A 25,979-nucleotide genomic window follows, 5' to 3' on the forward strand; every position below is an offset into this window, starting at 1 on the left:
ATTTGTTGGTCTGGAAAAGATTTAATTTCTCCCTCATATCTTAAGGATATTTTTGCTGGATAGAGTATTCTCAGCTGAAGATTTTTATCTTTTAAAGTTTTGAATATGTCACTCCATTCTCTCCTAGCTTGTAAGGTTTCTGTAGAGAAATGCACTGAAAGTCTGATAGGAGTTCCTTTGTGGATTATTTACTTCTGTCTTGCTGCCCTGAGTGTTCTTTTTTGCCCTTTTTACTACTATATGCCTTGCAGTAGGTCTTTTTACATTGACAAATCTAGGAGATCTGAAAGCTTCCTCCACACACATTTCTCCCTCAGTGCCTAGATTTGGGAAGTTCTCTTTTATAATTTCATTAATCACACTTTCTGCTCCACTTTCCTTTTCCACACCCTCAGGAATTCTGATTATTCTTAGGTTGCATTTTCTAATTGAGTCAGCTATTTCTCAGAGATTTTCTTCAGTTTTTTAAATTCCTCAATCTCTTTCTTCCTCTGTCTAGAGCCATTCAGCCTGTGTTCGATTATGCTAATTTGCTCCTCTATGGTGTCTACACAGGCATTTGGGGAATCCATATTCTGTTTTATTTGGTCCGTTGTATTTTTCATCTCTAGTATTTCTGATTGATTCTTCTTTATAGTTTCAATCTCTTTTGTGAATTAACTCCAGAACTCATCGACTTGTTTCTCTATCTTTCCCTTTACCTCATTGAGATTTTTGATGATAGCTACTCTGAACTCATTTTCACTTAGTTTACCTATTTCCAAGTCCGCAGGACTTAATTCTGTGTTTTTATTGTTTTCCTTCAGGTCTGGAGCTTTTATAAATTGCTGAATGGTAGAGGAGCAGATTTCATGCAGGATGGTAGTATTTTGTTGCAGTTACAGCCTGTCACCACTAGATGGGGGTCGAGAGCCACGTGTTCTGAGCCCGCTGCCTTCAGACGTGATGGCGGGCACGCAGTGCGGGTTGGGGGAGGAAGGGAACTTTCTCTCACGCGCCGACCTGTATTCCGATCAGCTCTCGCTCTCTGGTCTCCCAGGACACTGGCTTGATGGGGTCCCCGCACGTGGAAGCTTTCCCCCATCAGCAGGCTTCCACTGCACTGGTGGCAGAAGTCCTGGACGATACCCCAGTCGCACAGCCCCTCCCCTGCTCCTTCCCTCACTCACGGCAGCAATCCCAGTCTCTAGGGGAGGGAGCGACGTTCTCTACTACCCTGTTCCAGCTCCTCTGAGGGCGGCGCAAGCCTCTCCATCCTCTGTTGTCTTGCTGCTGTAGGTCTCTGACGGTCTCAGTAATAGGGTTATTGGTTGAAATTCAGTTTTTCCGTTTCTTTAGTTGTAGTTTGGAGGGGAGAGAGTCCTGGGTCAGGTCACCCCGCCATTTTGCTCTTAGTCAGAGCAATCTTGAACAATAAGAACAAAGGTGGAAGCATCACAATTTCATATTTTAAAATATAATACAAAGCCATAGTAATAAAAATAGTGTGGTACTGGCATAGTAACAGACACATAGAGCACTGAAACAGAATAGAGAGTCCAGAGATAAACTCACACATATATCGTTAATTAATTCTTGTCAAAGAAACCAAAGATATACAATATTGAAAGGACATTCTCTTCAACAAACTGTAATGTGAAAACTGGAAAGCCCCATGCAAAGAATGAAACTTGACTCCTATCTTACACCATACACAAACATCAATTATGAATGGATTAAAGAATTAAATATAGACCTGAAAATGTAAAATTCTTAAAAAAATAAGGGAAATATTCATGACATTGAGTTTCAGAAAGATTTCATGAATATAGCACCAACAGCATAGGCAAAAAAAAGCAAAAATAGACAAGTGAGCCTACAACAAATTTAAAAACTTCTGCACAGCAAAGGAAACAGTCAGCAAAATAAAAATGTAACTTATGAAATGAGAGAAGATATTTGTAAATCATGTATCTGATAAGGAGTTTGTTTCCAAAATATATAAATAAAGTCTACAACTCAATAGTAAAATAAACCTAATAACCTTATTTATAAAAGAGTTGAAGACATGAGTAGACATTTTTCCAAAAAAGACATAAATAATGAACAATATATGAAAATATGATCAAAATCGCTAATTGCTAGGAAAATGTAAATCAAAACCAGAACGAGATGTCACCTCACAGCTCTTAAGACAGCTATTATAAAAAAAAGACAAGTATTGATTAGGATGTGAAGACATTGGAAACTTTGTACATTGTTGCTAGGAATGCAAAATGGTGCAGCTGCTATGAAAAATAGCATGGAGAGTCCTCAAAAAATGAAAACTAGAGCCAGCCCCAGTGGCCTAGTGGTAAAGTTCAGTGTGCTCCACTTCAGGAGCCCAGGTTCAGTTCCTGGGCATGGACTTATACCCTTCATCTGTCAGTGGCCATGCTGTGGTGGTGGCTTGCATACAAAAAGAGGAAGATTGCAGCAGATGTTAGCTCAGGGCAAATCTTGCTCACCAAAAAAAAAAAAAAAAAAAAAGAAAAATTAAAAATAGAATTACCATATAAGCCAGTGTTGTATGCCAAACCAGACTTGGCCTAAGGGAAGCCATCTTATAACTCTCTATAACCTTTGCTTCTCTTCCCCATAGGGAACATTTGAGCCTGCAGATAGTCTAGATGAGCTGACAACCATCCTCTGGGACATGTGCATGCTCTGTAGGTTTTGTGACCTCTGTTTACCATACATCTCGCAGCTGAAAAAAGGAGATAAGTTTGTTCTTTTGAGTTCCTTAGGAATGTAATGACCTTTGGACAGAAATTCTATACTCATCAATGATGTCTGAAAGACCTGGTGAGGTGACTCCCAGTCTGCAATGCCAGGTAGTCAACATTCCTGATCACCTCCTCTATAGCCCACTGGCCCTATATAATTGTTTTAAGATTCTGTACCCTTACCCCAGATGTTCATATTTTGGTGCTAATGTACCGTCTTTCAATTAGCTAGCTCATCATTTAATAAAGTCCTTTCCCTACAACCATCTTGCCTCTCGACTAATCGGCTTCATCTTGCAGGGAGCAGATCAAACCCTTTGTGCTGTAATGCCAGCAATCTCACTTCTGAGAATTTATACAAAATAATTAAAATCAGGATCTTGAAGAGCTATTTTCACTCCCATATTCATTGCAGCACTATTTACAATAGCTAAGTTGTGAAAACAAGCTAAACCATTAGTGGATGAATAGAGAAAGAAAATGGGTATAGGCATACAATGGAATAATATTCAGTGTTGAAAAAGAAGGGAATCCTGCCATGTGCTACAACACAGATGAACTTTTAGGGCATTATGCTATGTAAAATAAGCCAGCCACAGGACAAATACAGGAGATTGCATTTATATGACTTACCTAAAATAGTCAAACTCTATTAATTAGAAGTAGAATGGTAGTTGCCAGGGACTGGGGAGAGAAAGGAAATTAGAACTTGCTTATCAATGGGCATAAAGTCTCAATTATACAGGATAAATTAGTTCTAGAGATCTGTTATACAACATTATGCCTACAGTTAATGATATAGTTAACGATACTCTACTGTATTCTTAAAATTTTTTGAGGTTAAATCTCATGTTAAGTGTTCTTACCACAGTAAAAAATAATTAAGTATTGATGTATGCTACAATGGGTGTGAATCTTGAAAACATGATAAATGAAGAAGCCAGGCGCAAGAGTTCACATATGTGATATCATTTACATGAAATATCCAGAATAGGTACATTCATAGAGACAGAATGCAGACTGGTGGCCGACAGTGGTTGGAGGTGGGGGAGAAATTAGGAGAAATTACTTGATGGATGCTTAGGAATGATGGAAATGTTTTGGAACGAGATAGAGGTGTGGTTGCACAATGTAGTGTATATAATAATTGCTACTGAATTATTCCCTTTAAAATGGTTAATGCTACAGTGTGTGAATTTTGTCAATAAAATATGTTAAAATAAGTTTAGGTATAATTTCACACGTTTAGTTATTTGTGTGTCTTTTTTAGTGAAGTCCTTGATTTTATATTTTTCCATATAATATTTATCTAATCTTGATAATAAATTTTGTCTTTTATATGCAATAAAATAGTTCTGTCTTCAATTTGTTTATGGTATCTTTTATTCTGTGGAAGTTTAAAACTTTGTGTAGTTAAATCAAATTTGGAAGTCGTATTTCATGTGACATATTTCATATTTCACATATAATTAATGCTATAACTTAACAAAACATATTTTAATGCATCTCAAACACTCTGCAACTACACCATGTTCATATAGTTGAACAAGATATACTTGAAAATGTTCATCAATCCTTTGGAAAGAAAAAGAACTTTTTCAAGCTCACACTTTCACTAGGTGCTAAGTCTGAGATTTTAATATGGGGCTTTAGAGTCTAAATATAATATTAAATCTTCCACCTTGTTTCAGCTCAGATACATCAGTTAAATAAAGGTTAGAATTGTAGTGTCATTGAAATTTCTCCTGTGTATAACAGTGAACACGTATTTTGTAATGGATATCTTTAATTGACTACATAAAGGTATATTTTTCAAAATTTGCTTGCATATTTTTATCTCTTTCTACTATATTTCTTCCTATATGCCTACTTCCTGTTTTATCCCTGACTCTCTTCAGTAAATACTTTTGTATGTAATACATGAATTCTTTAGAGAGAGAGAGACAGAGAGGAGAAGGTTGGGGGAGAAAGAGAGAAAATAGGAATTTTTTAAATAAAAATGTATTTTGGTGATGCCAAAACATTAATACATATTTATAGTATTAATTGATATCTTTATTAGCTATTTTATCAATATAACAATTCAAACCAAATTACACATTACAAGATATTTATGTGCTTGTGTGTGTGTTCTCATGAGTAAGATGTAAATTTTCTGGATTCACACAGAAATCAAAATTTAAGATTATTATACGTTTTTTTACTCTATAATTTTCTAAGACAAACGAGCATTTATTTTTAGTTTTACAGATTCGTGTTCATGACACTATTTATTCTATATGTTAGAAAAGACTACCATAGATCTCTGGGAACATTTCCGGGAAAATAAAGATATGTGGCCTTCTCTTTCGAACAGTGGTTTCAGCTTGTTTATTCTCTATATTTGGGCAACTCAATACAACAAAACTGCGGCATGTTTCACATCATGAATATAAATTATTTATGTCACTGAATTCTTCCCGGCCCTATGTACAGCAGATTTTTCACTCCTTTTACACATTTTTGACTACGACATACTGAAGGAAACAGAAAAATTGACATGCTGAAATCTTCCCCCTCAGTCTTATGGATGCAGTATTTAACAGTGTTTCAATAACTGAGATTTCAGTCCAGATACAAGTGCTTCTTTAACTTTTTTTAAACATGTACTTTTTTAATTCATACTCCTCTGAATGAGAAACAGTATGAGGAAGCTGGGGGCAAAAAAAGAAAAACAGAAATCAAACACTATTTTGTGGAGAGAGAGTAATTTTACTCTTTTAGCAAAAACTTTTTTAAAACAATTTTATTATTTATTATTAGGTGACATTAATTTTGCAGTTACTTTAGAAACCCCATAAACAACTATAATACATTAAAAGAGTGACCATGATTTATTTCTGACACAAATATATCTAAAAAATAATCCAAATACTTTAAGAGCTAATAAGCAGATGAACTGAGAAACATCTCACATTGTTATTAAGATAAAATTTGAAAAATAATAACAGTACAATGAATTGCAGATGCCAACAATGAACAACTTAATGATATGTATTTTGTGAAAAAACAACAGAAAAGAAAAGGACTTTGTGTTGTTTTTGTTTGCAAACAAGGCATCTGTCTCCAGAATACCGTCTCACATTCTGTTCACCACTGCTCTAGACTGGAAACTAACGGAACAAGAAAATTGCCAAAAAAAGATATAAAACGTGTTTTTTGGTAAAGGCGGCCCTGTACAAGTTGAAATGTAAGTCTAACATCACATTTACTAGTCATAAGGAAGTATTCTAAAATTAAATAATTTTTAAATTATTTTTCTCATTTAAATTCAAAGAAATATTGTGATTTATGTGTTCTTACTCCCATTTTAACAACTGTGAACATCAAGCAAAGGCATTTCATGCACATTGTAGCAAATCTAGAACTAGCACTCAGGTGTGTAATTTCCACTATAATATTTTTTGGATTTAAATATTCCCATGTTCATTCATCTTTGTGAATTTTATGATGGTGTAAGATGAAAACAGGTGGTAAAAATTTAACAGAAAAGAAGTTGGAGTATAAACCACTTAAATTAACAGAATACTTTTAAGATGATAAATTTAGTCAATCATTGAATGAAATCATTTCTTCCTTTTACTTAACAGCAAAATGCATCCACTTGGGTCCAACATTTTCATCACTGTCAATCTCATCACAACCAAGGAAATCATTATTCCCTACCAAGAAACAAACATAATGATATAACAGCTTTGACTGGTTTTACAAGGTATTGCCTTTAGAACCTAATACAAAAACTGAAATGTCAGAGTCCCTATCAGATTTAGATTTATATCTTAGTCAGTTGAAAAATGTGTCTGACGTTATTGTGTTTATATTGATGAACTTCACAGATGATTTTGAGGTGCAAGTCTTTCTAATTTTGCTATTTCCAGCAATCTGTCTTTCTATTCTGATAGGAAATTTGGGACTGGCTGTATTGGTTACTGGGGATCCTCAGCTCCACAACCCTATATACCATTTTCTGAGTGTTTTATCATTCTTGGTTGCCTGCTATTCATCAGTTTTCATCCCAAAAATGTTGATCAATTTTCTACCAGAGAATAAAGGCATTTCATTCCTTGGATGTGAAGTGCAGATGCTTCTCTTTGTTACTTTTGGGATCACAGAATGCTTTCTCTTGGCTGCAACGACATATGACCCCTGTGTAGCAATCTACAACCCTCTGCTGTATTCGGTTAACATCTCACCCAGGGTCTATATGCCACTCATCTTTGTGACATTTTGCATTATTCACTACACACGGGAGCCACATTTAGTCTATCTTTCTGTGCATCCATTAAAATTAGACATGTCTTTTGTGATGTCCCTCCTCTCTTTACTATTTCTTGCTCTGATAATCACACAAACCAGCTTCTACTCCTCTACTTGGTGGGTTCTATTGGGATAGTCACTATCCTGATTGTCCTGAACTCCTATGACTTCATTCTGGTGGTCATTCTGAAGATGCACTCTGCTGAAGGGAGAAGAAAGTCTTTTCTACGTATAATTCTCACCTAAGTGGCATGACAATTTTTCATGGAGTGATCTTTTTATATGTGAAACCAAGTTCCAGTCATGCTTCAGACCAAGACATGATAGTGTTGACATTTTACACCATTGTGATTCCCATGCTGAATCTCATCATCTACAGTTTAAGAAACAAAGATGTAAAAGAAGTGATGAAAAAATTATTTGAGAGAAATTGGTTGATAAGTAAAGTAAATGTTTAGCCTTGTGTAAAGTTGCAAAGAACTTTGCATATCAGTCCATTTCTCTATGCTTAGAAACCATAGATGAAAATACCTTGGTTTAAGTTAATAGTGCCTTTGCATCCTCTGATATTTCCAAATAAACATTAATCGGCCATTGAATGCAGCATTTTGCAAATATAGATAATTTGTATCACCTTTATGCTAGTTGCTATGTTCAAACTGATGAATATTAAATATTCATAGATATATATCATTGCTGTTAGTCATTGTGTAATTTGATTTTCTCTCACTATAACTATAGTTTATGTCTTCAGGATTCTATGAATTGATGTATCTTCACATTGTTTATAGTACATCTTCAGCACTTGTTATGAAGTACTTCTCTACTGGAGTCCCAGTGAGGGACATCCCAAATGTTGCTTCATTTGCCCTCCATGTGTTCTCACACAGTGAAATCCATCGAGCCCTGTGAACACGCCTTTTTCATTGTTTGATTAAACACCACGTATTTTTATTCCATTTTCAGAATCTTCCATTACTATTGCACAATCACAGAAATTGACTAGATCTATTTTGAAACTCCAAAAATTATACTGACACTAGATGGTAATATTACTTGAGAATGTACTTAAGGCTCAGAAAAGACAAATAAAAGTATAACTTAGAGAAAAGCAACACTTGGTTAATTATATGTATACATACATACATACATTATATATACATTTTATATATACATACATTATATATATACACATTATATATGCATATGTATATTGCTGGTTTGTGCAAGTGTCAGAATAAGAAATAGCAAGGAGAGGAGGGATGTCACAAAAAACATGTCTAATTATAATGAATGAACAGAATGATAAGCAACATGTGGCCCCTGTCTATACAGAAGCATGTAAAATCTCACCAACATAGGAAGTAATGATGAGTGGAACATAGACCCGGGGTGTCAAACTAACTGAATAGAGGAAGGCATTGTAGATTACTACGTAGTGATCATATGCCATTGCAGCCAAGAGAAAGCATTCTGTGGTCCCAAAAGTAACAAAGAGAAGCATGTGTGCTGCACATTCCAGATATGAAATAGCTTTACTCTCTGCTTGGAAATTGTTCAACATCTTTGAGGTGACAACTGAAGAATAGCAGGCATCCAAGAATAATAACATTTCAAAAAATAGTATATGGAATTATCAAACCAAGAATCCCCTGTGACCAATATAACTATTCCCAAACACTGTCTAACCATGATAGAAATGGTTCAATGTAAACCACTTGCCACCAGGAAGTGGTTATCTAGCTAGCTGATCACCCCAGGTTGTGGTGCCATATTGCAGGCAGATTGGGTGCTCAGCAATGTTTGTAGCCAGATTGGCCTTGGTGAGTGGAAGTCTATGTTGCTTAGCCCACACCCTGACCTCCAAACCTGCCAACATGGTCACTTCATGAACCCATTAGTGATGAGAGTGGTGGCTGGAGAAAACAGGTCACTGGTATCCATAGAAAGAGTCACCCTATCCACTTGATTATAAAAATCCTCCTCTGCTGAGGTCAGCCTTTCATGAGCATTAACATGAGAAAAAAATGTCCTCACATATTTAACACGCAGAGGGAAGTCTATCCACATACCTCCAACTAGACTTCCTTGTCACCAATTTTTCAATCATGTACATCCAAGTCACTGAATATACAGCCAAACAATTGGCCATGGGACATGAATCAGTATAAAACTGTGCATCTGTCCATCTCTCCTTCCAAGCAAAATGAACAGTGATACGGCTTGAGGTTCTTACTGGGAGGATGTCCCTTCACTACAGTCTTTCAGTGATGTCACAGAAAGGGGTTATAGTCCTGCAGCTGTCCACTTTTGGGTGATACCTGCATACGACAAAAAATTATTTTTAAACCAAGCCTGAGTCTCCTCTGCCTTGTCAAATAATCACGGGAAACTTCTCAGAGGTCATAGATTCAGGCTAGGAGAGAAAGAGGGTGGTGGACCACGGGCATTTGGGCAACTTCTTCATGTAAGTTATTTGGACTTTCAGGGTCCGCTCAGGCTCAATCTCATATATAACACTTTCATCTCATGATGGAGTGCTGTTGTGCATGCCCAAATTCATGACTTGTTGGGTCAAAGAACACTAGCTCATGATGGGAAGCTCAGTTAGCATGGTAACTTGGTGGCTGTGATAAAGTGTTCAGTCTCTACTAAGGCCAAGTGGCTCACCAAGAGCTGTTTTCTAAAAGAAAAATAGTTGTCTATGATTGATGACAGGGCTTTGTTCCAAAATACTAAATGTCTATGCTCTTATTCCTCTATAGAAACTAATAAAAGGCTCCAAACAGCATTCCTATATGCCCACTGACACTTCAAGGACCTCTGGACCTGCTGGATGATATAGTCCAGCAGAAGAGATACTTGCACACCAGCATGGACCTGTTGCAGAGCCTTCTCCTATTATGAACTCCTTCAAAACTATCAGCTTTTCAGGTCACTTGGTAAATGGGCTGGAATAACACAACCAAATTGGGAATATACTGCCTCAAAAATTTTAAGAGATCCACTTGTGATGTGCATTTTTTTGTTGCAGGAGGTCCCAGGTCCAGCAAATTTTCCTGTACCTTAGAAGGGACACCTCTACATGCCACCTTCCATTGGACTCCTAGATATTTCACTGAGATAGAAAGTCCCTAAATTTCCGTCACATTAATTTCCTAATCCATGGCACATAAATGTCTTCTCAATAAATCTAAATTAGTTGTTACTTCTTGCTTACTAAGTCCAATCAGCATAATGTCATCAATGTAATGGATCAGGGAAAGGTGATCAAATGCCTGTGAATTAAATTATGGCAAAGGCTGGAGAATTGATATACCCCTTCACAACATTGAGTTTGTAATGCTGGTCTTGCCAGCTGACAGCAAACTGCTTTGATGGACCTTATGGAAATTAATGGAGAAAAAAATCTCTTGCCAGATCAATAACCGCATATCGGGTACCAGAGAACATGTTCAGTTGCTCAAGCAATAAAACCACATCTGGTCCAGCAGCAAAGTTGGAGTAACCTAATTAAACTCATGATAATTCTCTGTCATTCTTAAAGATCCATCAGTCTTCTGCACAGGCCAAATAGGAGAGCTGAATGGAGATGTGGTGGGAATTATGACCCTTGCATCCTTCAAATCCTTGATGGTGACACTAATCTCTTATTTCCCTCCAAAAATGTAGTATTGATCTGAGTTTACCATTTTCCTTGGTAAGGGCAGTTCTAGTTGCTCCTACTTGGCTTTTCCTACCATAATAGCCCCCACTCCACAGGTCAGGGAACCAGTGTGGGGATTCTGCCAGATGCTGAGTGGGTCTATTCCAATTATGCATTCTGGAATTTGGAAAATAACCACAGGATGGGCTCAGGGACCCACTGTGCCCAATGTGAGATGGGCTACAGATAAAACTCTATTGATCGCCTGACGTCCTTAAGCCCCTACTCTGACTATTGGGCTACAGTGATGTTTTGCATCTTCATGAATTAGTAACAGTTCAGATCCAGTGTCCAGTAGTCCCCAAAGATCTGACTTTTTTTTAACCAACGCACAGTTACCCTGGTAAAGGGCCAAAGGTTCTTTTGGGGAAGGCTTAGAGAAAGATCAATAGTTTAAATTTTTGGTAGTATACCAGGGTCCTTCCTCAAGGATACTCAGCCTCCCTTTCTCAAAGGGGTACTAGGACTGTAAACTAGCTCAGTCCAGAAATTTTTTGAAGGATTATGACTTCCTATCTATTTCAGTTCTAGAAATACAATTATTAACTGTTAATGCCATGCTTAGTCATGAGTCAGACTATTATGATTGATTATTGTTTCAGCTGTGCTAGAGGGTAACCACATCTTGTCTTTGAGGTTGAGTGCCTCCACTTGGCCCCTTCCACCCCAAGATCCAATCACTACTTGCATTTTGGATTCCCAACTCTGTGGCTGCAGTTCCCACTGTACAGTCTGGCCTATAGTGGAGTGATCACAGAGTTCTTCAAGGATGTTGGATCTCCTCACAAAAATATCTTTCTCATAGCACTGATGAAGGGTATTTCTTCCGAATACACACTGTGTGGGTGAGTAGATCTTAAGTGACAAATCCACTCAAATTCCAATCTACCTAAGACTTTAAATCCATTTCCCAAATTAAACCAACACAGGTTAGACATTATCAGTTTACTTGGTGTTGGTCAGCTTTTGCTCCATGTTTCAGCCAGCTAACTCCCTGATCTGCAACATTAAATGCAGAATCTCTGTTTAGTAGGCCGATATCAATAAATGCGGCCTGATCAAACTTTATTTTCTTTCTACCATTATCCCACACCCTTACTATCCAGTCTTACCCATTTTCCCCAGATTTCTGCTTGTAGAAATTAAAAATTCAAGTAGTTCTTTTGGAGTGCAGTGCACCTCCTCATGAATCATACTTCGTTCTTCACCTTTAGGAGCTTGCTAGAACTTGAGTCTTGTTATAGCTCTAGGAACAAAGAGGGGAGAGGAGAGGGATTCCTGATGAGAATCGTCATTGTACTGCATGATAACTGCCTCAGGGGAGGCCATACTGTTTTCTCAGGCTTTGCAGGGTTCGTCTCCTCAGCTGAGAATGATATGGCTACAGTTATTGGCCAACTAGATATCACAATTTAGAGGATGAATGTCCCCAATTTTGTGAGAGTCTTCTCACACATTCCCATTAAAATTTTCATGATCACATTTTTCCCAATCATTGTCCTTGATGAGGATCAAGGCTGCCTCAGGGAGAGAAGCCCAAGGCATCCTGGCCTTCATACTAATCTATATCGTCCTCCAGGAAGCATAGGATGTCCTGACCTAATCAGATCTGATTGGTATCCAAAGTTATAGGACTACCCAATAGCCAGACCTCACCTGCACTGATACCATTTTAATGACTTTTTTCCGTAATCTTTCCTTTGTCTTGTAAAGGGGTAACTCACATACCTATGCCTTATAAATTAGCCCTACACTCAACCCATGTTTGCAGCTCTTACTGTCCATGGATCCTGTCCCCATGCTATTCTCTGAATAAAGAACCACTACTACCAGACCTCGAGAGTCCAAGAAATCTTTCTTTTGACTCCTCAGCTCGCCGAGCCCACATCAGTGCTCACTTTCACAGTAGACATCCTGCAAGGTTGAGAATTCAATTTTTGTTATATGTAAGCCATTTGCAGGGTGAGATCCTGGATTTTGTATTTGGCAATCTCAGCTCTGCAGCTACAGGAGATAAAAGCCTCTTTCAGGGAAGATAAGACTTGAAGGCATTCATATAGCACTTGAGATGGAAATTACAACTTGCAGCCATCAGGCTTGTACTTCAACAATTTTCCAGGTAGAAGGAGTATGCAGGAAACATGGCCGATACCAAGAGACAAAAACACCGACATGTAAAAATGAGTGTCAATATAACATATATTCTGATTTTAATTTTAATTACTTCAAAAAATAAATGACTGGAGGAAAAATATATTGATGATTGTAGGTTTAAACAATACATAAAAGTAAAATTGATCACAAAATAGCACAAAGAATGGGAGGGAAGGATTACATCTCTACTATTCTAAGGTTCTTACATTATAAGTTGTGGTTGAATATTATTTAAGTTTTAATTTAATGATAAATTAAACATACATATTTCAATCCCTAGGGCAGCCACTGTGAAAAGAGAGAAGACACATATTACCAATTTTGGGAATAAAAGAAGGAATATCACCATGGGCTTCACAAATTTTGAAATGAAAATAAGAAATATTCTAAACACTTTTGATAATAAGTTTAATAATTAATATAAAGTACAATTTATTAAAGATGCTCATATCAAAAGAAATGGGTACTCTGAATAGTACTATGTCTAATAAATAACGGAATTATTCCTAAAAAAAATCCATATGAACTAATTTTGGCAATCCATATTCCAACGTGAAAAATCTCACCTTTCAGTCTATTGGAACATTGACAGACTGCTGAATGAACCCTCTCTAACCATGCAGAATCTGATAACATCTAAGAGATAAGAGAGCGACAGCAGAGTTTGCTCTCATGATTACCTCATGAAAAAGAGCCACCACATACTTTAGTCAACTAAGTTCTGCACAGGTATATCCAAAAATGCTTTTTTCTTTATTGAGCCACTCTGTTTCTGATTCCTTTTGTTACACCAGGATAGCCTGTACTCTGAGTAACACAGATCTTCTTCCCAACATCATCTCATCATCTGATAAATTGTTCTCTCCATTACTGAGTTGTTTTTTCTGCAAATAGGGCTTTACTGTTATGTTTGAGAAAATTTAGCTGGTATTGCCAAAATCACACTTTCTTCTATCAGCAGTTCTAGAGAATATCTGCCAAGAACATCTACTTTTAAATGGCCTTTCGTATTTTATTTAACGCTTTCTTTAATATAATAAAGTAATAAATTTGTTTTTCCAACTGTGATAATAGTAATATGCTTTTGTAGAACAAACATCATGTCATGGAATAGTGATTAAGAAGTGTAAGGAAGGAGACCAAACGCCGCTATAACTCCTTCCTAGAACCAAGAGCCATAATGTTGCTGGGAATGGAATACAATTAGTACAGGGATGTACAATTTGTACATGGAGAAAAGAATGTTGAAGACCTGAGGTGTAGGTTCAAGAAGAGACAGTTTCCAGATTGTCAGGGATAATGAAAGCTTATATAAAAAAAACAACATCTAAAACAACAACAATCAATAATGTTAACATCAGAGATGGAAGCCCTCTAGATGTAAAGCTGTGAAAGATGCACTGGAACCACCCTAACACCCACCCATACAAATCTTCCCAAGTGTATTGTAAATTTATTTCACTGAGACATGAGGGAGAGAAAAGTTACAAACAAGTCTCACCCATTCAGAAATATTATGTGAATAAAAGAAAAATATGTTCTAATTATTACATTGATGGAAGGAATATACAAGAAGAATATACCACAAAGAAAAAATAAACACATGCACACATACACGCCTTCATACCTACATACAGAGTAAGAAAATCTAAAAGATATTAATCATTGCATACATGAAATATAGATGAAGTTAGCAAAAGTATGTTTAAAAAAATGAGAGTTCATAAAATGAGTTCATTGTGTTCAGGAGAGATTTGGGGGAAAAAAATCACTGTAGAAATGAAGATTAATCTAGAAGGAAGATAAGACTGAGTAGACCCCTGAATACTCTTTCCTATATTGATAAATTTGATTTTGCAGCAATTTCTTGAGAATTTTTACACAAATCCAAAAGAGTTATTATTCCATTTACATTTTTTTCTTGGCATCTCTTTGGTTTTGGCATCCAGGTAATACTGATTCCTTGAATGAGTTGAAAAGTGTTTCCTCCTCTTCTGTTGTTGTAAGAGTTTGTAGAGGATTAGTATTGATTCTTATTTAAATGTTTGGTGTAATTCACCAGTGAAACCATCTGGTCCTGACCAGACTCCTCAGTATCTACCCAAAATAATTGAAAACAATTGGTCAGTTTGTTTCATTTGCATGAAAATGTTCATAAGCATTATGGATGATAGGCAAAGAAAGGAAACAACCCAAATATCTAACAGTTGATGAGTGACTTAAAAATGTGAAATATCATGCAATGAATATTTTTTGACCAAAAGAAACAGGAATGAAGTACTGATAGATGCTGAAACATGGATGAAATTTAAAAAATTTATTCTAAGGAAAGAAGTCAGTCACAAAAAAACACATATTGCCTGATAATAGTTATATGCAATCCAGAATAGGCAAATCTATAGAGAGAAGATAGAGTAGCGATTCCAGGTTTTGGGGTGGGAGAATGAGAAACAACTACTGGCTGCTACAAGCTTTCTTTTTGGAGTGATGAAAACCTACATCTCTTTAAACATGAGAAAAATTATATCATAGCCCTTAGATATCTCTAAATATTATTTGCATTAAGTAAAAAAATAAAAGGTCACGTAAAACTCAAAAACCAAAAGTGAATAGATTCCATAAAAATACAGTGAGAGAAATAGAAGGTAGGCAGAATATATAGGCACAGATAAGAAGAATATATAGGCATATAATTTGAAACATCAAAGATGAAAATGAAAAACACGACATGAAAGAAATTTTGAAACTTTCAATTGAAAGGATACAATGATTTCTAAAGTAAACCACCAAGAAATGATCAATACTAAGTTGTATATATTAAAGTTACTGTTTCCTATACAGAATTCAGATCAGAAGATGCCGTTGCTTTTTTTTTGGTGAGGAAGATTTGCCCTGAGCTAACACCCATTGCCAATCCTCCTCTTTTTTTTGTTTTTGCTTGATTTTTTTTTTGCTTGAGGAAGATTATCTGAGATAACATCTGTGCCAATCTTCCTCTACCTTGTATGTGAGATGCCTCGACATCATGGCTGATGAGTGAGGTAGGTCTGCACCTGGGATCCAAACTCACAAACCTGGGCCACCTAAGTGGAGCACACAGAACTTTAACCTCCTGGCCCTGGGGTTGGTCTCCCTTGGTACTTTTAAGGAGTACCAAAAAGTTAACATCACATATTTCAATAGCAATACTTTAAGACAAGGTAAAATAGCAAAGAGGAAACTTAGCAAGAGACAAATATGAATACAGGATTAAATGTAGCCAAACGAACTTCAACCGTTCATTGTTAATGTCAATATTTTTTGTAGTAGGAAACCGAGATGTTGTATCTAAAAAAGAAGGGTCAATGGGGATAATATAAGGGGAATTTACAAAACTAAATACATCCCTAAATAACAAAAATATTCTAAAATAATAATGACACAGAGGGTAATGAAGAAAGACCACAAAAGGAAAGATGTCACATATGTTTGTGTGTATGTGTGACTGTACATATATATGCCTGTATAAGTCTGTGTGTGTATCAGACATATTTGTAACATGGACATCATGACAAAGCCAAGAATAAATATATGTTTAGCAATAATTGTAAATGTACCTAACACATCTTTAAAAAGAAAAGACTTTAAGTATAATTTCATGAAAGCCAAATATATTACAAGGTAATTCAGAAAGGTAAAAGTAAAAGTATGGGCACATATACGTTTAGGCAATATACGTGAAAGATGGGATTGGTTGTAATTTTAATATTAGGAAACATAAAAGTCAGGAAAAGCATCAAAACAAAACAAGGATACTTTATAATAATAGATTTTAATTCACAAGGAAGATTTGGCAGTGAGAATTATCTATGCAAATAGTAATGTAGCAACAAATATCTCAAAACAGGAAACTTCTCATAGAGGAGATGCAAAGATAGAAATAGAAACATTCTAACATTAGAAAAACTTATCATAATTTATTAAACATTTTAAGCTATGAAAACATTAATTAGGCTAAAAAAATTAAAATGTACATTCAATAAAATTATTTTTATATCTAAGTAATCACTAAGCTTTGCTACAAATAAGAGAAAATTCTCTCTCTTTTCAAGTTTATGAAAACATCCATATTAGTGAAAACTAAATCTGAATAAAGATAATTTAAAAACTACATTCCATCTATAAGTGAATAACATTTTTTAAAACTATCAAACTAATACATTTAGGCATTTAAAAATAACTTATTAAACCATTCTTAGGTCAAAGAGAGATAAGGAAAAAATCCAAAGTATTGATAATGAAAGTATGACATACAATAGGAGGGATGCCACTGACATAGTGTTCATTGGAAAATCCATGTACCATTCAGAAGCTAGAAGAGAATAGTAAATAGACCAATAGAATGAAGAGGAAAAATTTAAAAGGTAAAAGTTAAACTAGAAAATTTAAACAGTAACTAATATTTAAATAAAAAATGTCATCTCTATTTCACATGTCCCTTAATTGAATAAAGTAAAATGCCTTTGATGATTTCCTACCTAAAATACTCGTTAATTTAGGGAATATTTATTGAGCAACATTATGTGTCAGACATTTTACTAGCCTTTGGAAAATAGAATAGACAGTAAATTCAATATAAATTAAAGTCCTTATTGTATGAAATAATAATATGTACAGTGCGTGCATTTAAGAAATAAGTAGGAGGAGATGCAAAGTAGATAAACTGCCATTATCATAATGTAGTCAATGAGATCCTGATTAAGAAGAGGCATTATGTGGAAGGAATGATGTGAACAGTAGTGTGGAGAGCCTTCCAAACAGAAGAAAAGAAATGCAGAAAAAGTGTGAACGTAATATATTGTGTAAGAGATGCCCTATATTTGTATTATTGAGGTGCTATTTAAATTTGACAATCCCAATTTAAGCAAATGTCCTTACATTATACTCTATGTATTGAGGAGATTGTCCTACTGCAACTAAAGGGATTTTAAACTCAAAAAAAATATTAATGATAATGACAGGAAGGAAGGAGGAAAGGAAGGGAAAACACAACCACATACAATTAACTTGAAGAAGACATGTCCTTGAAATGAAAATGAGGTCTGCTGGAAGCAGGACTAAACGTGAGCATAGGAAAAACTCTCTTCTGTACTCTGGTTCTTAGGCCTGCACTGTGAGGAAAGGTGGTTCTGCAAGGGCATCACAGAGGAGTAGAGGTCAAAAGATAAAGGAGCCCCATATGAGTCAGGATTATCCCTGTAGGGAAACACACAAAACTGGCTAGGGTTTAGTAGGGGGAGAGCCCAGCCTGCCAGCCAGTTATACCTTATTCTCTGAATTGTGCTTTCCTCTTGTCATTTTTAAGTATAATTGTGATAAATGCTAATGCCTAGACTCTGTACTCTGTGAGGAAATAAATAATGGGTTTGATATCCATGCTCTGTATGAAATAATAAAAGAGAGAGAAATGCACCCTCACAAACAGCGTGGTAATGGCATCAGGAATTTGAACACATTCTCTGTGATCTCCAAACCACAGGCTGGGATTAGGATCTAAAGGTGCAGAAAAGTATTTTGAACTAGAGTCCAAACTAATGATTGCATGGAAAGTAGTCTGAGATTATGCAAACACTAGTTTTGCTATTGATTAGGTGGTATTTGTTCAAACTAGTCAAATATAATTACAAAGTTACTTGTAACTGCAACCTGGGATCCTATTCGATTTGACTCATATTGAGATGAAAGTGAATACTACTCATTTTAAAGTAAAGATTTTGTTCATATGTGATTCTGTGTGTGCATGTGAAAATATAAATATACTATGTACAAATACCACATGTTGACATTTTAACCTCCTGTACATCAGAAAGTGAGTATATTTGGCAACAGGGTCTTTGTGGAGATGATTAACTTCAAATGAGGTCTTTAGGCTGGACCCTAATCCAATGTGAATGGTGTCCTTATAAGAAGAAGAATTAGGGCAAACACACGGAGGAATAATGATGTGCAGAAAGAGAGAGAAAATTGCTATCAACAAGTGAAGGAGAAAGGCCTCAGAAGAAATCAACCGTGCCCTCACCTTGACCTCATTCTCCTAGATTCTAAAACAGTAGGATATACATTTCCGTTGTTTAAACCACCACTCTGGTAACTTGTTAAGGCAGCCCCTACAATATAACACAATCAGTATCAGCGTATATATACATGTAAGTGCATACGTGTGTATATATATGTGTGTATCTGAGAGTGAATTAAGTAAGAAGCAAATGGGTGACGCAGCTTTTCTGCAAGTGTGGAACCTGCATGGGTTGAGGTATGAGTATGATCTTTATCTAAAAATGTCTAAGAATAACAGAAAGACACTAATAAACTAAAACAAAACATTTTTATCATTTTAACGTTGAGATAAGGAACATTATTCCTAATTTGTTACAATTTAATGGTTAATATGAAAAATATACTTTCTTGAGACACCCATTTTTACCAAATACTCTTTTCATTGCTTCCTTTACATCTTTGTTCCTTAAACTGTAGATGATGGGATTTAGCATGGGAATCACAATGGTGTAAAATGTTGACACTGTCATGTCATGATCCAAAGCATAGCTGGAATTTGGTCTCACATACATGAAAAGAATTGTTCCATGATAAATTGACACTCCAGTTAGGTGAGAACCACATGTAGAAAAGACTTTTCTTCTCCCTTCAGCAGAATGCATCTTCAGAATCTCCACCAGAATGAAACCATAGGATATCAGGACAATCAGGATAGTGATTATCTCAATAGATCCCACAAAGTAGAAGAGTAGAAGCTGGTTTGTGTGAGTGTTAGAACAAGAAATAACAAGGAGAGGAGGGATGTCACAAAAGACATGTCTGATTTCATTCGATGCACAGAAAGATAGACTAAATGTGGCCCCTGTGTGTATAGAAGCATGTAAAATGCCACAAAGATAGGAAGCAATGATGAGTGGCACATAGACCCTGGATGACATGTTAATTGAATACAGCAGAGGATTGTAGATTGCTACATAGTGATCATATGCCATTGCAGCCAAGAGAAAGCATTCTGTGGTGCCAAACGTAACAAACAGAAACATCTGTGCTACACATCCAAGGAATGAGATAGCTTTATTCTCTGACAGGAAATTGACCAGCATTTTTGGGGTCCCAACTGAAGAATAGCAGGCATCCAAGAACGATAACACACTCAAAAAATAGTACATAGGATTGTGGAGGCGGGAATCCCCAATGACCAATACAACCAGTCCCAAATTTCCTATCAGAGTAAAAAGATAGATTGCTAGAAATAGCAAAAATAGGAAGACTTTCACTTCAAAATCATCTGTGAAGCCCATCAATATAAATATGGTAACTTCAGTTGCATTTTTTAACTGAATCTGGTATAAATCTAAATCTGATGTCAACGTTGACATTTCAGTTTTTATTTATAGGTTTTAAAGCAATATTTTTGAAAATGGAGCCCACTCTTTTATCCTCCTGTCTGTTTCTTAGCAGGGTATATTGAAATCCTTGGTAATGATGGAATAGTCAGTAGTGAAGAAGTTGGGTCCAAATGAATTCACTACCCTGTTAAATTAAATAAACTGTTTTATTAAGTATTTGGCTACGTTTACCATGTTAAAAACATGGCAATCTATGTGGTTTAATTTCAAGTTCATTTTTTGTTAAATTTACTACCATTTGTTTTCATACTCATCCTGTGAAAATTCAAAAATATGAATGAATATAAGAATTTTTAAATGCAACAATATTAGTGTAGATAGTATACATCTGAGTCCAAATCCTAGATTTTCAACAGTGTGCATGAAATGCCTTTCCTTAATGTTCAAAATCATTAATATGGGAAGAACCATAATTATATCACAAAATTGGGTTGTATTTTAAATGAGAAAAACAACGTAAAAATTATTTAATTTTAAAATGTTCCCAGATGACTAGAAAATGGGATGTTAAACTTACATTTCAAGTTGTATTATGGGGTACTGTTTCCTGATCAAACCATCATATGTCCTCTTTTTGGCTATGATCCCATTCCACTAGCATTTATGGAACACTGGAGAACAGACAGCAGGTCTTATTCTGGGTGCAGATGCACTTGCATGCAAACGGTAGTAGGGCATTGGTTTGGTTTTGTTTTTCAGTTTTCTTTCATGATCAAAATATCACGAAGTTGTCCATTAAGGCCTCCACAGTTTGACTTTATGCCAATGTAAGATTTTTCTCTATTCATATACTCATTATTCTTGAAGATTCTTGAGTATATTTTTCAGAAATATTTCTGTTAAATATAAATCATGGCCATTCCATTCATATATTATAGTTTCTTAGAGAGAATCTAAAATTGTTATAAACAAAGAACCACCCAATACTAGATTATTAAAGTTATAGACGATATTGCTAAAGAATAAATTCACTACATAAACCTCAAAGTAGCGATTTATTTCTGGTATATTTTTCCATCAGACTGTTGCTCATTCAGTGGAATATGAAAAAAGAAAAGTGTATAAAAGAAAACAATGAAAAAGTTGAAGGGTCACCTGCATCTGGACTGAGGACTTCATGATTGAAACAAAATTAAATATTGCAACTACCATATTTAGGAGCAAGATTTCAGCGCTGTGATTCTTGTTGTTCCTTCTGTGTGTCACACATCAAAATGTATTTCAAGGAGTGAAAAATCTGCATTGTATAAGGTGAGGGACATACAAATGATTTATATTCATAACATGAAACACATTACATTTCTGTCACATTGAGCTGTCCACACAAGAAGGAATGAGAAAATTAGCTTAAAACTATTCTTTTTTTTTTTTTTAAGGAACATTAGCCCTGAGCTAACTGCTGCCAATCCTCCTCTTTTTGCTGAGAAAGACTGGCCCTGAGCTAACATCCATGCCTATCTTCCTCGACATTATATGTGGGACACCTACCACAGCATGGCTTGCCAAGCGGTGCCACATCCACACCCAGGATCCGAACCAGTAAACGCTGGGCTGCTGAAGCGGAACGTGTGTGCTTAACCACTGCGCCCCCGGCCGGCCCCAGTTTGAAACTATTCTTAGAAGAAGAAAGCTACAACAGGTTTTTATTTTCCCAGAAAGTTCTTGCCAGATCCATGTGGAAGGTTTTTTATTAATACATAAATAAAATAGCTTTTTAAATGTGTTGATGCCAAACCACAAAAAAAGGAAGAAATTGTTCATTTAGTCCTTAGAGAATTCTAGACTAAAAGATATTATTAAGCTAGATTTCAACTTCTGTGTAAATACGGACAACTTACACGTTACTCTTGAGAACACACATGTCTTCTAATAATTTCTAGTGTAGTTTGGTTACATTAATAAAATAACATAAAATTATCCATTAGTAATATAGATATGTATTAGTGCATTTTTTGAGCATCACAAAAAATTCATTTCTGTTTGAAAAATTCCTCATTCTCTTTCTTTGTTCCTCCATTTTCCTGTCTCTTTTTCTCTAGAATCAATGGGTTATGTAGAAAAATATTAATGAAAGAGAGTCAGGGACAAAATAGGAATTAGGCAGATAGGAAGAAACACAGTGAAAACAAAACAAAAATAAATATGCAAGCAAATTTAGAAAAATGTACCAATAGACAATCTACTCAAGGAATCCATCACAAAATACACATTGATTGTTATGTACAAGAGAAATTTCAGTGACATTACTATTCTAACCTTTACTTAACTGATGTGCCCAAGATAATACAATTGTGGAAGATTAAAAACATTATTTTCGGACTCTAAAAACCTGTATTAAAATTTCAGATATAGGGGCCGGCTCTGTGGCTGAGTGGTTAAGTTCACACGCTCCGCTGTAGCAGCCCAGGGTTCGGATTCTGGGCGCGGACATGGCACCAGTCGTCAGGCCACGTTGAGGCAGCGTCCCACATCCCAAAACTAGAAGAACCTGCAACTAAGATATACAACTGTGTACGGGGCGGGGCGGGGCGGGGGCGGGGGGTTGGGGAGATAAAGCAGAAAAAAAACCAAAAATATTGGCAACAGTTGTTAGCTCAGGTGCCAAAAAAAAAAATTCAGATATAGTACTTAGTGACAGTGTAACCTTGGAAAGGTAAATTTATCCTTCCAAACTGAAGAATAATTAAGACTGACCAAATTTTCAGGCATATCTTGTTCAACTACATGAAGAAGGTGTAATTGCAGAGTGTTTATTTATGAGATGCATTAAAGTATGTTTTATAAAATTATTTTTGTATTAATTTTTGTATTAATTTTTGTATTTTGTATTAAAAATAATTGTATTAATTATGGGTGAAGAATGCATACAAATGAAAAATGACTTCCAAATTTCACTTAACTAGAAAATATTAATAAGGAGGGTTTTTTTCAATGTTTTTTTTTCTTCGTCTTCTTCTCAAAGCCCATCAGTACATAATTGTATATTCTAGTTGTTGGTCCCTCTGGTTGTGCTATGTGGGACGCCACCTCAACCAGGCTTGATGAGCAGTGCCATGTCCACGCCCAGGATCTAAACCAGCGAAACCCTGGGCTGCCGAAGTGGGGAGCACGAACTTAACCATGCGGCCACGGGGCCGGCCCGTAATAATTTTTCATCAAAGCACTGAGTAATGAGTGGGCATCAAACCAGAAGCTTAGTATTTCTTCTTCTAGTTATACGTATGTCTGTTATATGACACTTACGATATATTAAAATATCTTTCTCATGAGATTAAACTCAGTGAATTCCAGTATTCTATGATATCAGTCACCTTAAAAATATAGCTCTGCCTTGGCATTCTGACTTTGGGGATGACAGGAAAATAATAGCATGTTTACTTAAATTCTCCTGATAATTTTTCCCATAATAATTTTCTTATAACTCTTGATTTCTCTGATTTTACCTGTAGTACAAGAAGGTGGTTTATGAGTGAAGATATATTTTATTCCCACTCGTGCCCCACTAGCGCAATTATTCCCTTTACTGTGGGGAATTGAGGAAGGATAGACAAAAAGCATAGGGTTTATTTACTTCTTCCAAGATGTTTTTCAAACAGGCATTTCTGTCAACTAATGTTTAAGGAAATTAAAACTGATTGTATTTATATCTAAGTGATTTCACTTTAAGAGATAGAGTCTAGAATGACAAAAATATAGGTGTTGAATTTTTAACAAAACATTATCAATCTGGAAAACTAAAATCAAATCAGTTCCTCAACCCTTATACTGTGGGAATCACAAACTACCAGACATTCAAGAGAACACTATCATAGCCATTAAGCTTGAGAAGGAGGAAAGTTAAGACAACAGTTACCACATGTTGTTAAGCAGCTACTAGAGGTTAGAAGTTTTGTGTATATTGTCTCCTGTAGTATACACAGCAAACTTCAAACTGAATCATTCAGCTTCCATTTGTAAATGATAAAATTGAGAATCAGCCTGACCTATAACTTGATCAAGGTTACAGAGTTAGTTACTAGAAGAGATAAGATTCAAGTCCAGGTTTCTCTGTCTCCAAACTTGAAGCTATTTCCACTTGACCATATTGCTGACTCATTGTGACATGCTATAATTCTAGAAATGTTATCCCTTAGAAGCAACATGAAATAACATCCTCATGTATTTAAATTCTTTTATAAACCCATAAGCTTAAATAGACCATTATATTAAAAATAAATAAATAAACTGAAGTGGCTTCTAGATCAATTAGCTAAGCAATAAAATAAACAAAATTGATTTGTATCCCTCCAAGAAAAATATTAAAATTTTGATCTCAAAATGGCATGTTGTCAATGGTTGGTTAATAGTTAATTTCCCTTCCATTTAATAATTTTCCTAAATTTGAAATATAGTCCCTTATTTGTGCTACATTTACCTAACTGATTTCTCCCATTAAGGACATTAAATCAAATTTTTAACTTACAAATATATTGACTAAATCTGTAAAAAGTCTTTTCTAATATTCCTGCTATGTTCCCTGGAATCCTCTCATTCAATTTTTAATTCAACTCTGAGTTAACTAGAGAATTCTATCTCAGATTTAAATATGAAAACATATAATGTAGCTTGAGATTCAAGGTTATAACTTCTGAAATATTTTGTAAGTAATGAAAAACCTTTCCTCTTACCTATGGAAATGAACTGTCAATTAAGGTGCACTATGAGTACTAAGCATTTGGAGTCTTATACCAGGTTCTTGCAACTTTTCTTAAAGCCCACAAGGATGCCCCAGGGAGAAAATACAATAATTCTCTTTTGGGACAGAAAAATAACAAGGTGATTTTGTTTTATGCCATAGTAAACAAGTGAATGGTTCTGGAACAATGCACTACATGATAAGAAATGAATACATGAATGCGCTTTGGCTTCTAGTATAAAATGACCCCTCAGTTGAAAAAGAATTTGCACAGGACTGGAAAAGAAATTTAATGATACAGGCCAGAGCCTGAACTATGATATTAAATAGTTGTGTGCCATTGGATTGATGACTTAAATTCTGTGACATCTAGTTTCTTCTTCCTTGGAAATCACCTGTTTACTTCTCTCAAAATCCTATAAATATGTTCAGGAAACAATAGGGAAGCATAAGCTATGACAGAATTCACAATCATTTAATAAAGATTACTATACTTATTTAACTCTGAGTGTGCTATACTTCTAAGTGATATGAGAGAAATGTTTAAGCACTTTGAGTATTTAATAGGGGAGATAAGATAAAATATACGAATAGGAAGTGTTGAAAGCAAAGATGGGACAGTATACAGATAACTGTAATATTTGATGTAATAGATCATTAGATATTAGAGATCTGGCAGAGATAATGGTCAAATTTGAGTGGTACGGTGTCTTGTCCTTTCCTAGGGACCCTATATTTTAATGTAGACTAGTACTATGCTATGTACTTAAATTCTTCAAAAAACTGTGAAAAATACTGAGGTGCTTAAGCTCTATGCCCAGAGATGCTAAAGTAGTAGATAGGAAATGTTTGTCATGGAATCTAAATTTAAAAATAAAAAAGAATAAAAGAAGGAAAGAAAGAAAGATGATACCGATAGGCAGCAGAATTGTGAATAAAGGATAAATTAATTAAATGCA

The 25,979-nt window shown here is 35.4% G+C and overlaps 1 protein-coding gene and 1 pseudogene across 1 annotated transcript; one reads left to right on the forward strand and one right to left on the reverse strand.

Moving 5' to 3' along the window:
* The first annotated feature begins 6,528 nt into the window (after positions 1-6,528).
* LOC139040908 (olfactory receptor 5T1-like) lies at positions 6,529-7,498 on the forward strand (annotated as a pseudogene).
* An 11,824-nt stretch (positions 7,499-19,322) lies between these two features.
* LOC139040909 (olfactory receptor 5T1-like) lies at positions 19,323-20,315 on the reverse strand. The gene has a single exon (XM_070488620.1). It carries the CDS (start codon positions 20,313-20,315, stop codon positions 19,323-19,325), a length of 993 nt encoding a protein of 330 aa, XP_070344721.1.
* Positions 20,316-25,979: the final 5,664 nt, after the last annotated feature.

This window comes from Equus asinus, chromosome 17 (genome assembly GCF_041296235.1).
Source record: "Equus asinus isolate D_3611 breed Donkey chromosome 17, EquAss-T2T_v2, whole genome shotgun sequence".
NCBI lineage: Eukaryota > Metazoa > Chordata > Mammalia > Perissodactyla > Equidae > Equus > Equus asinus.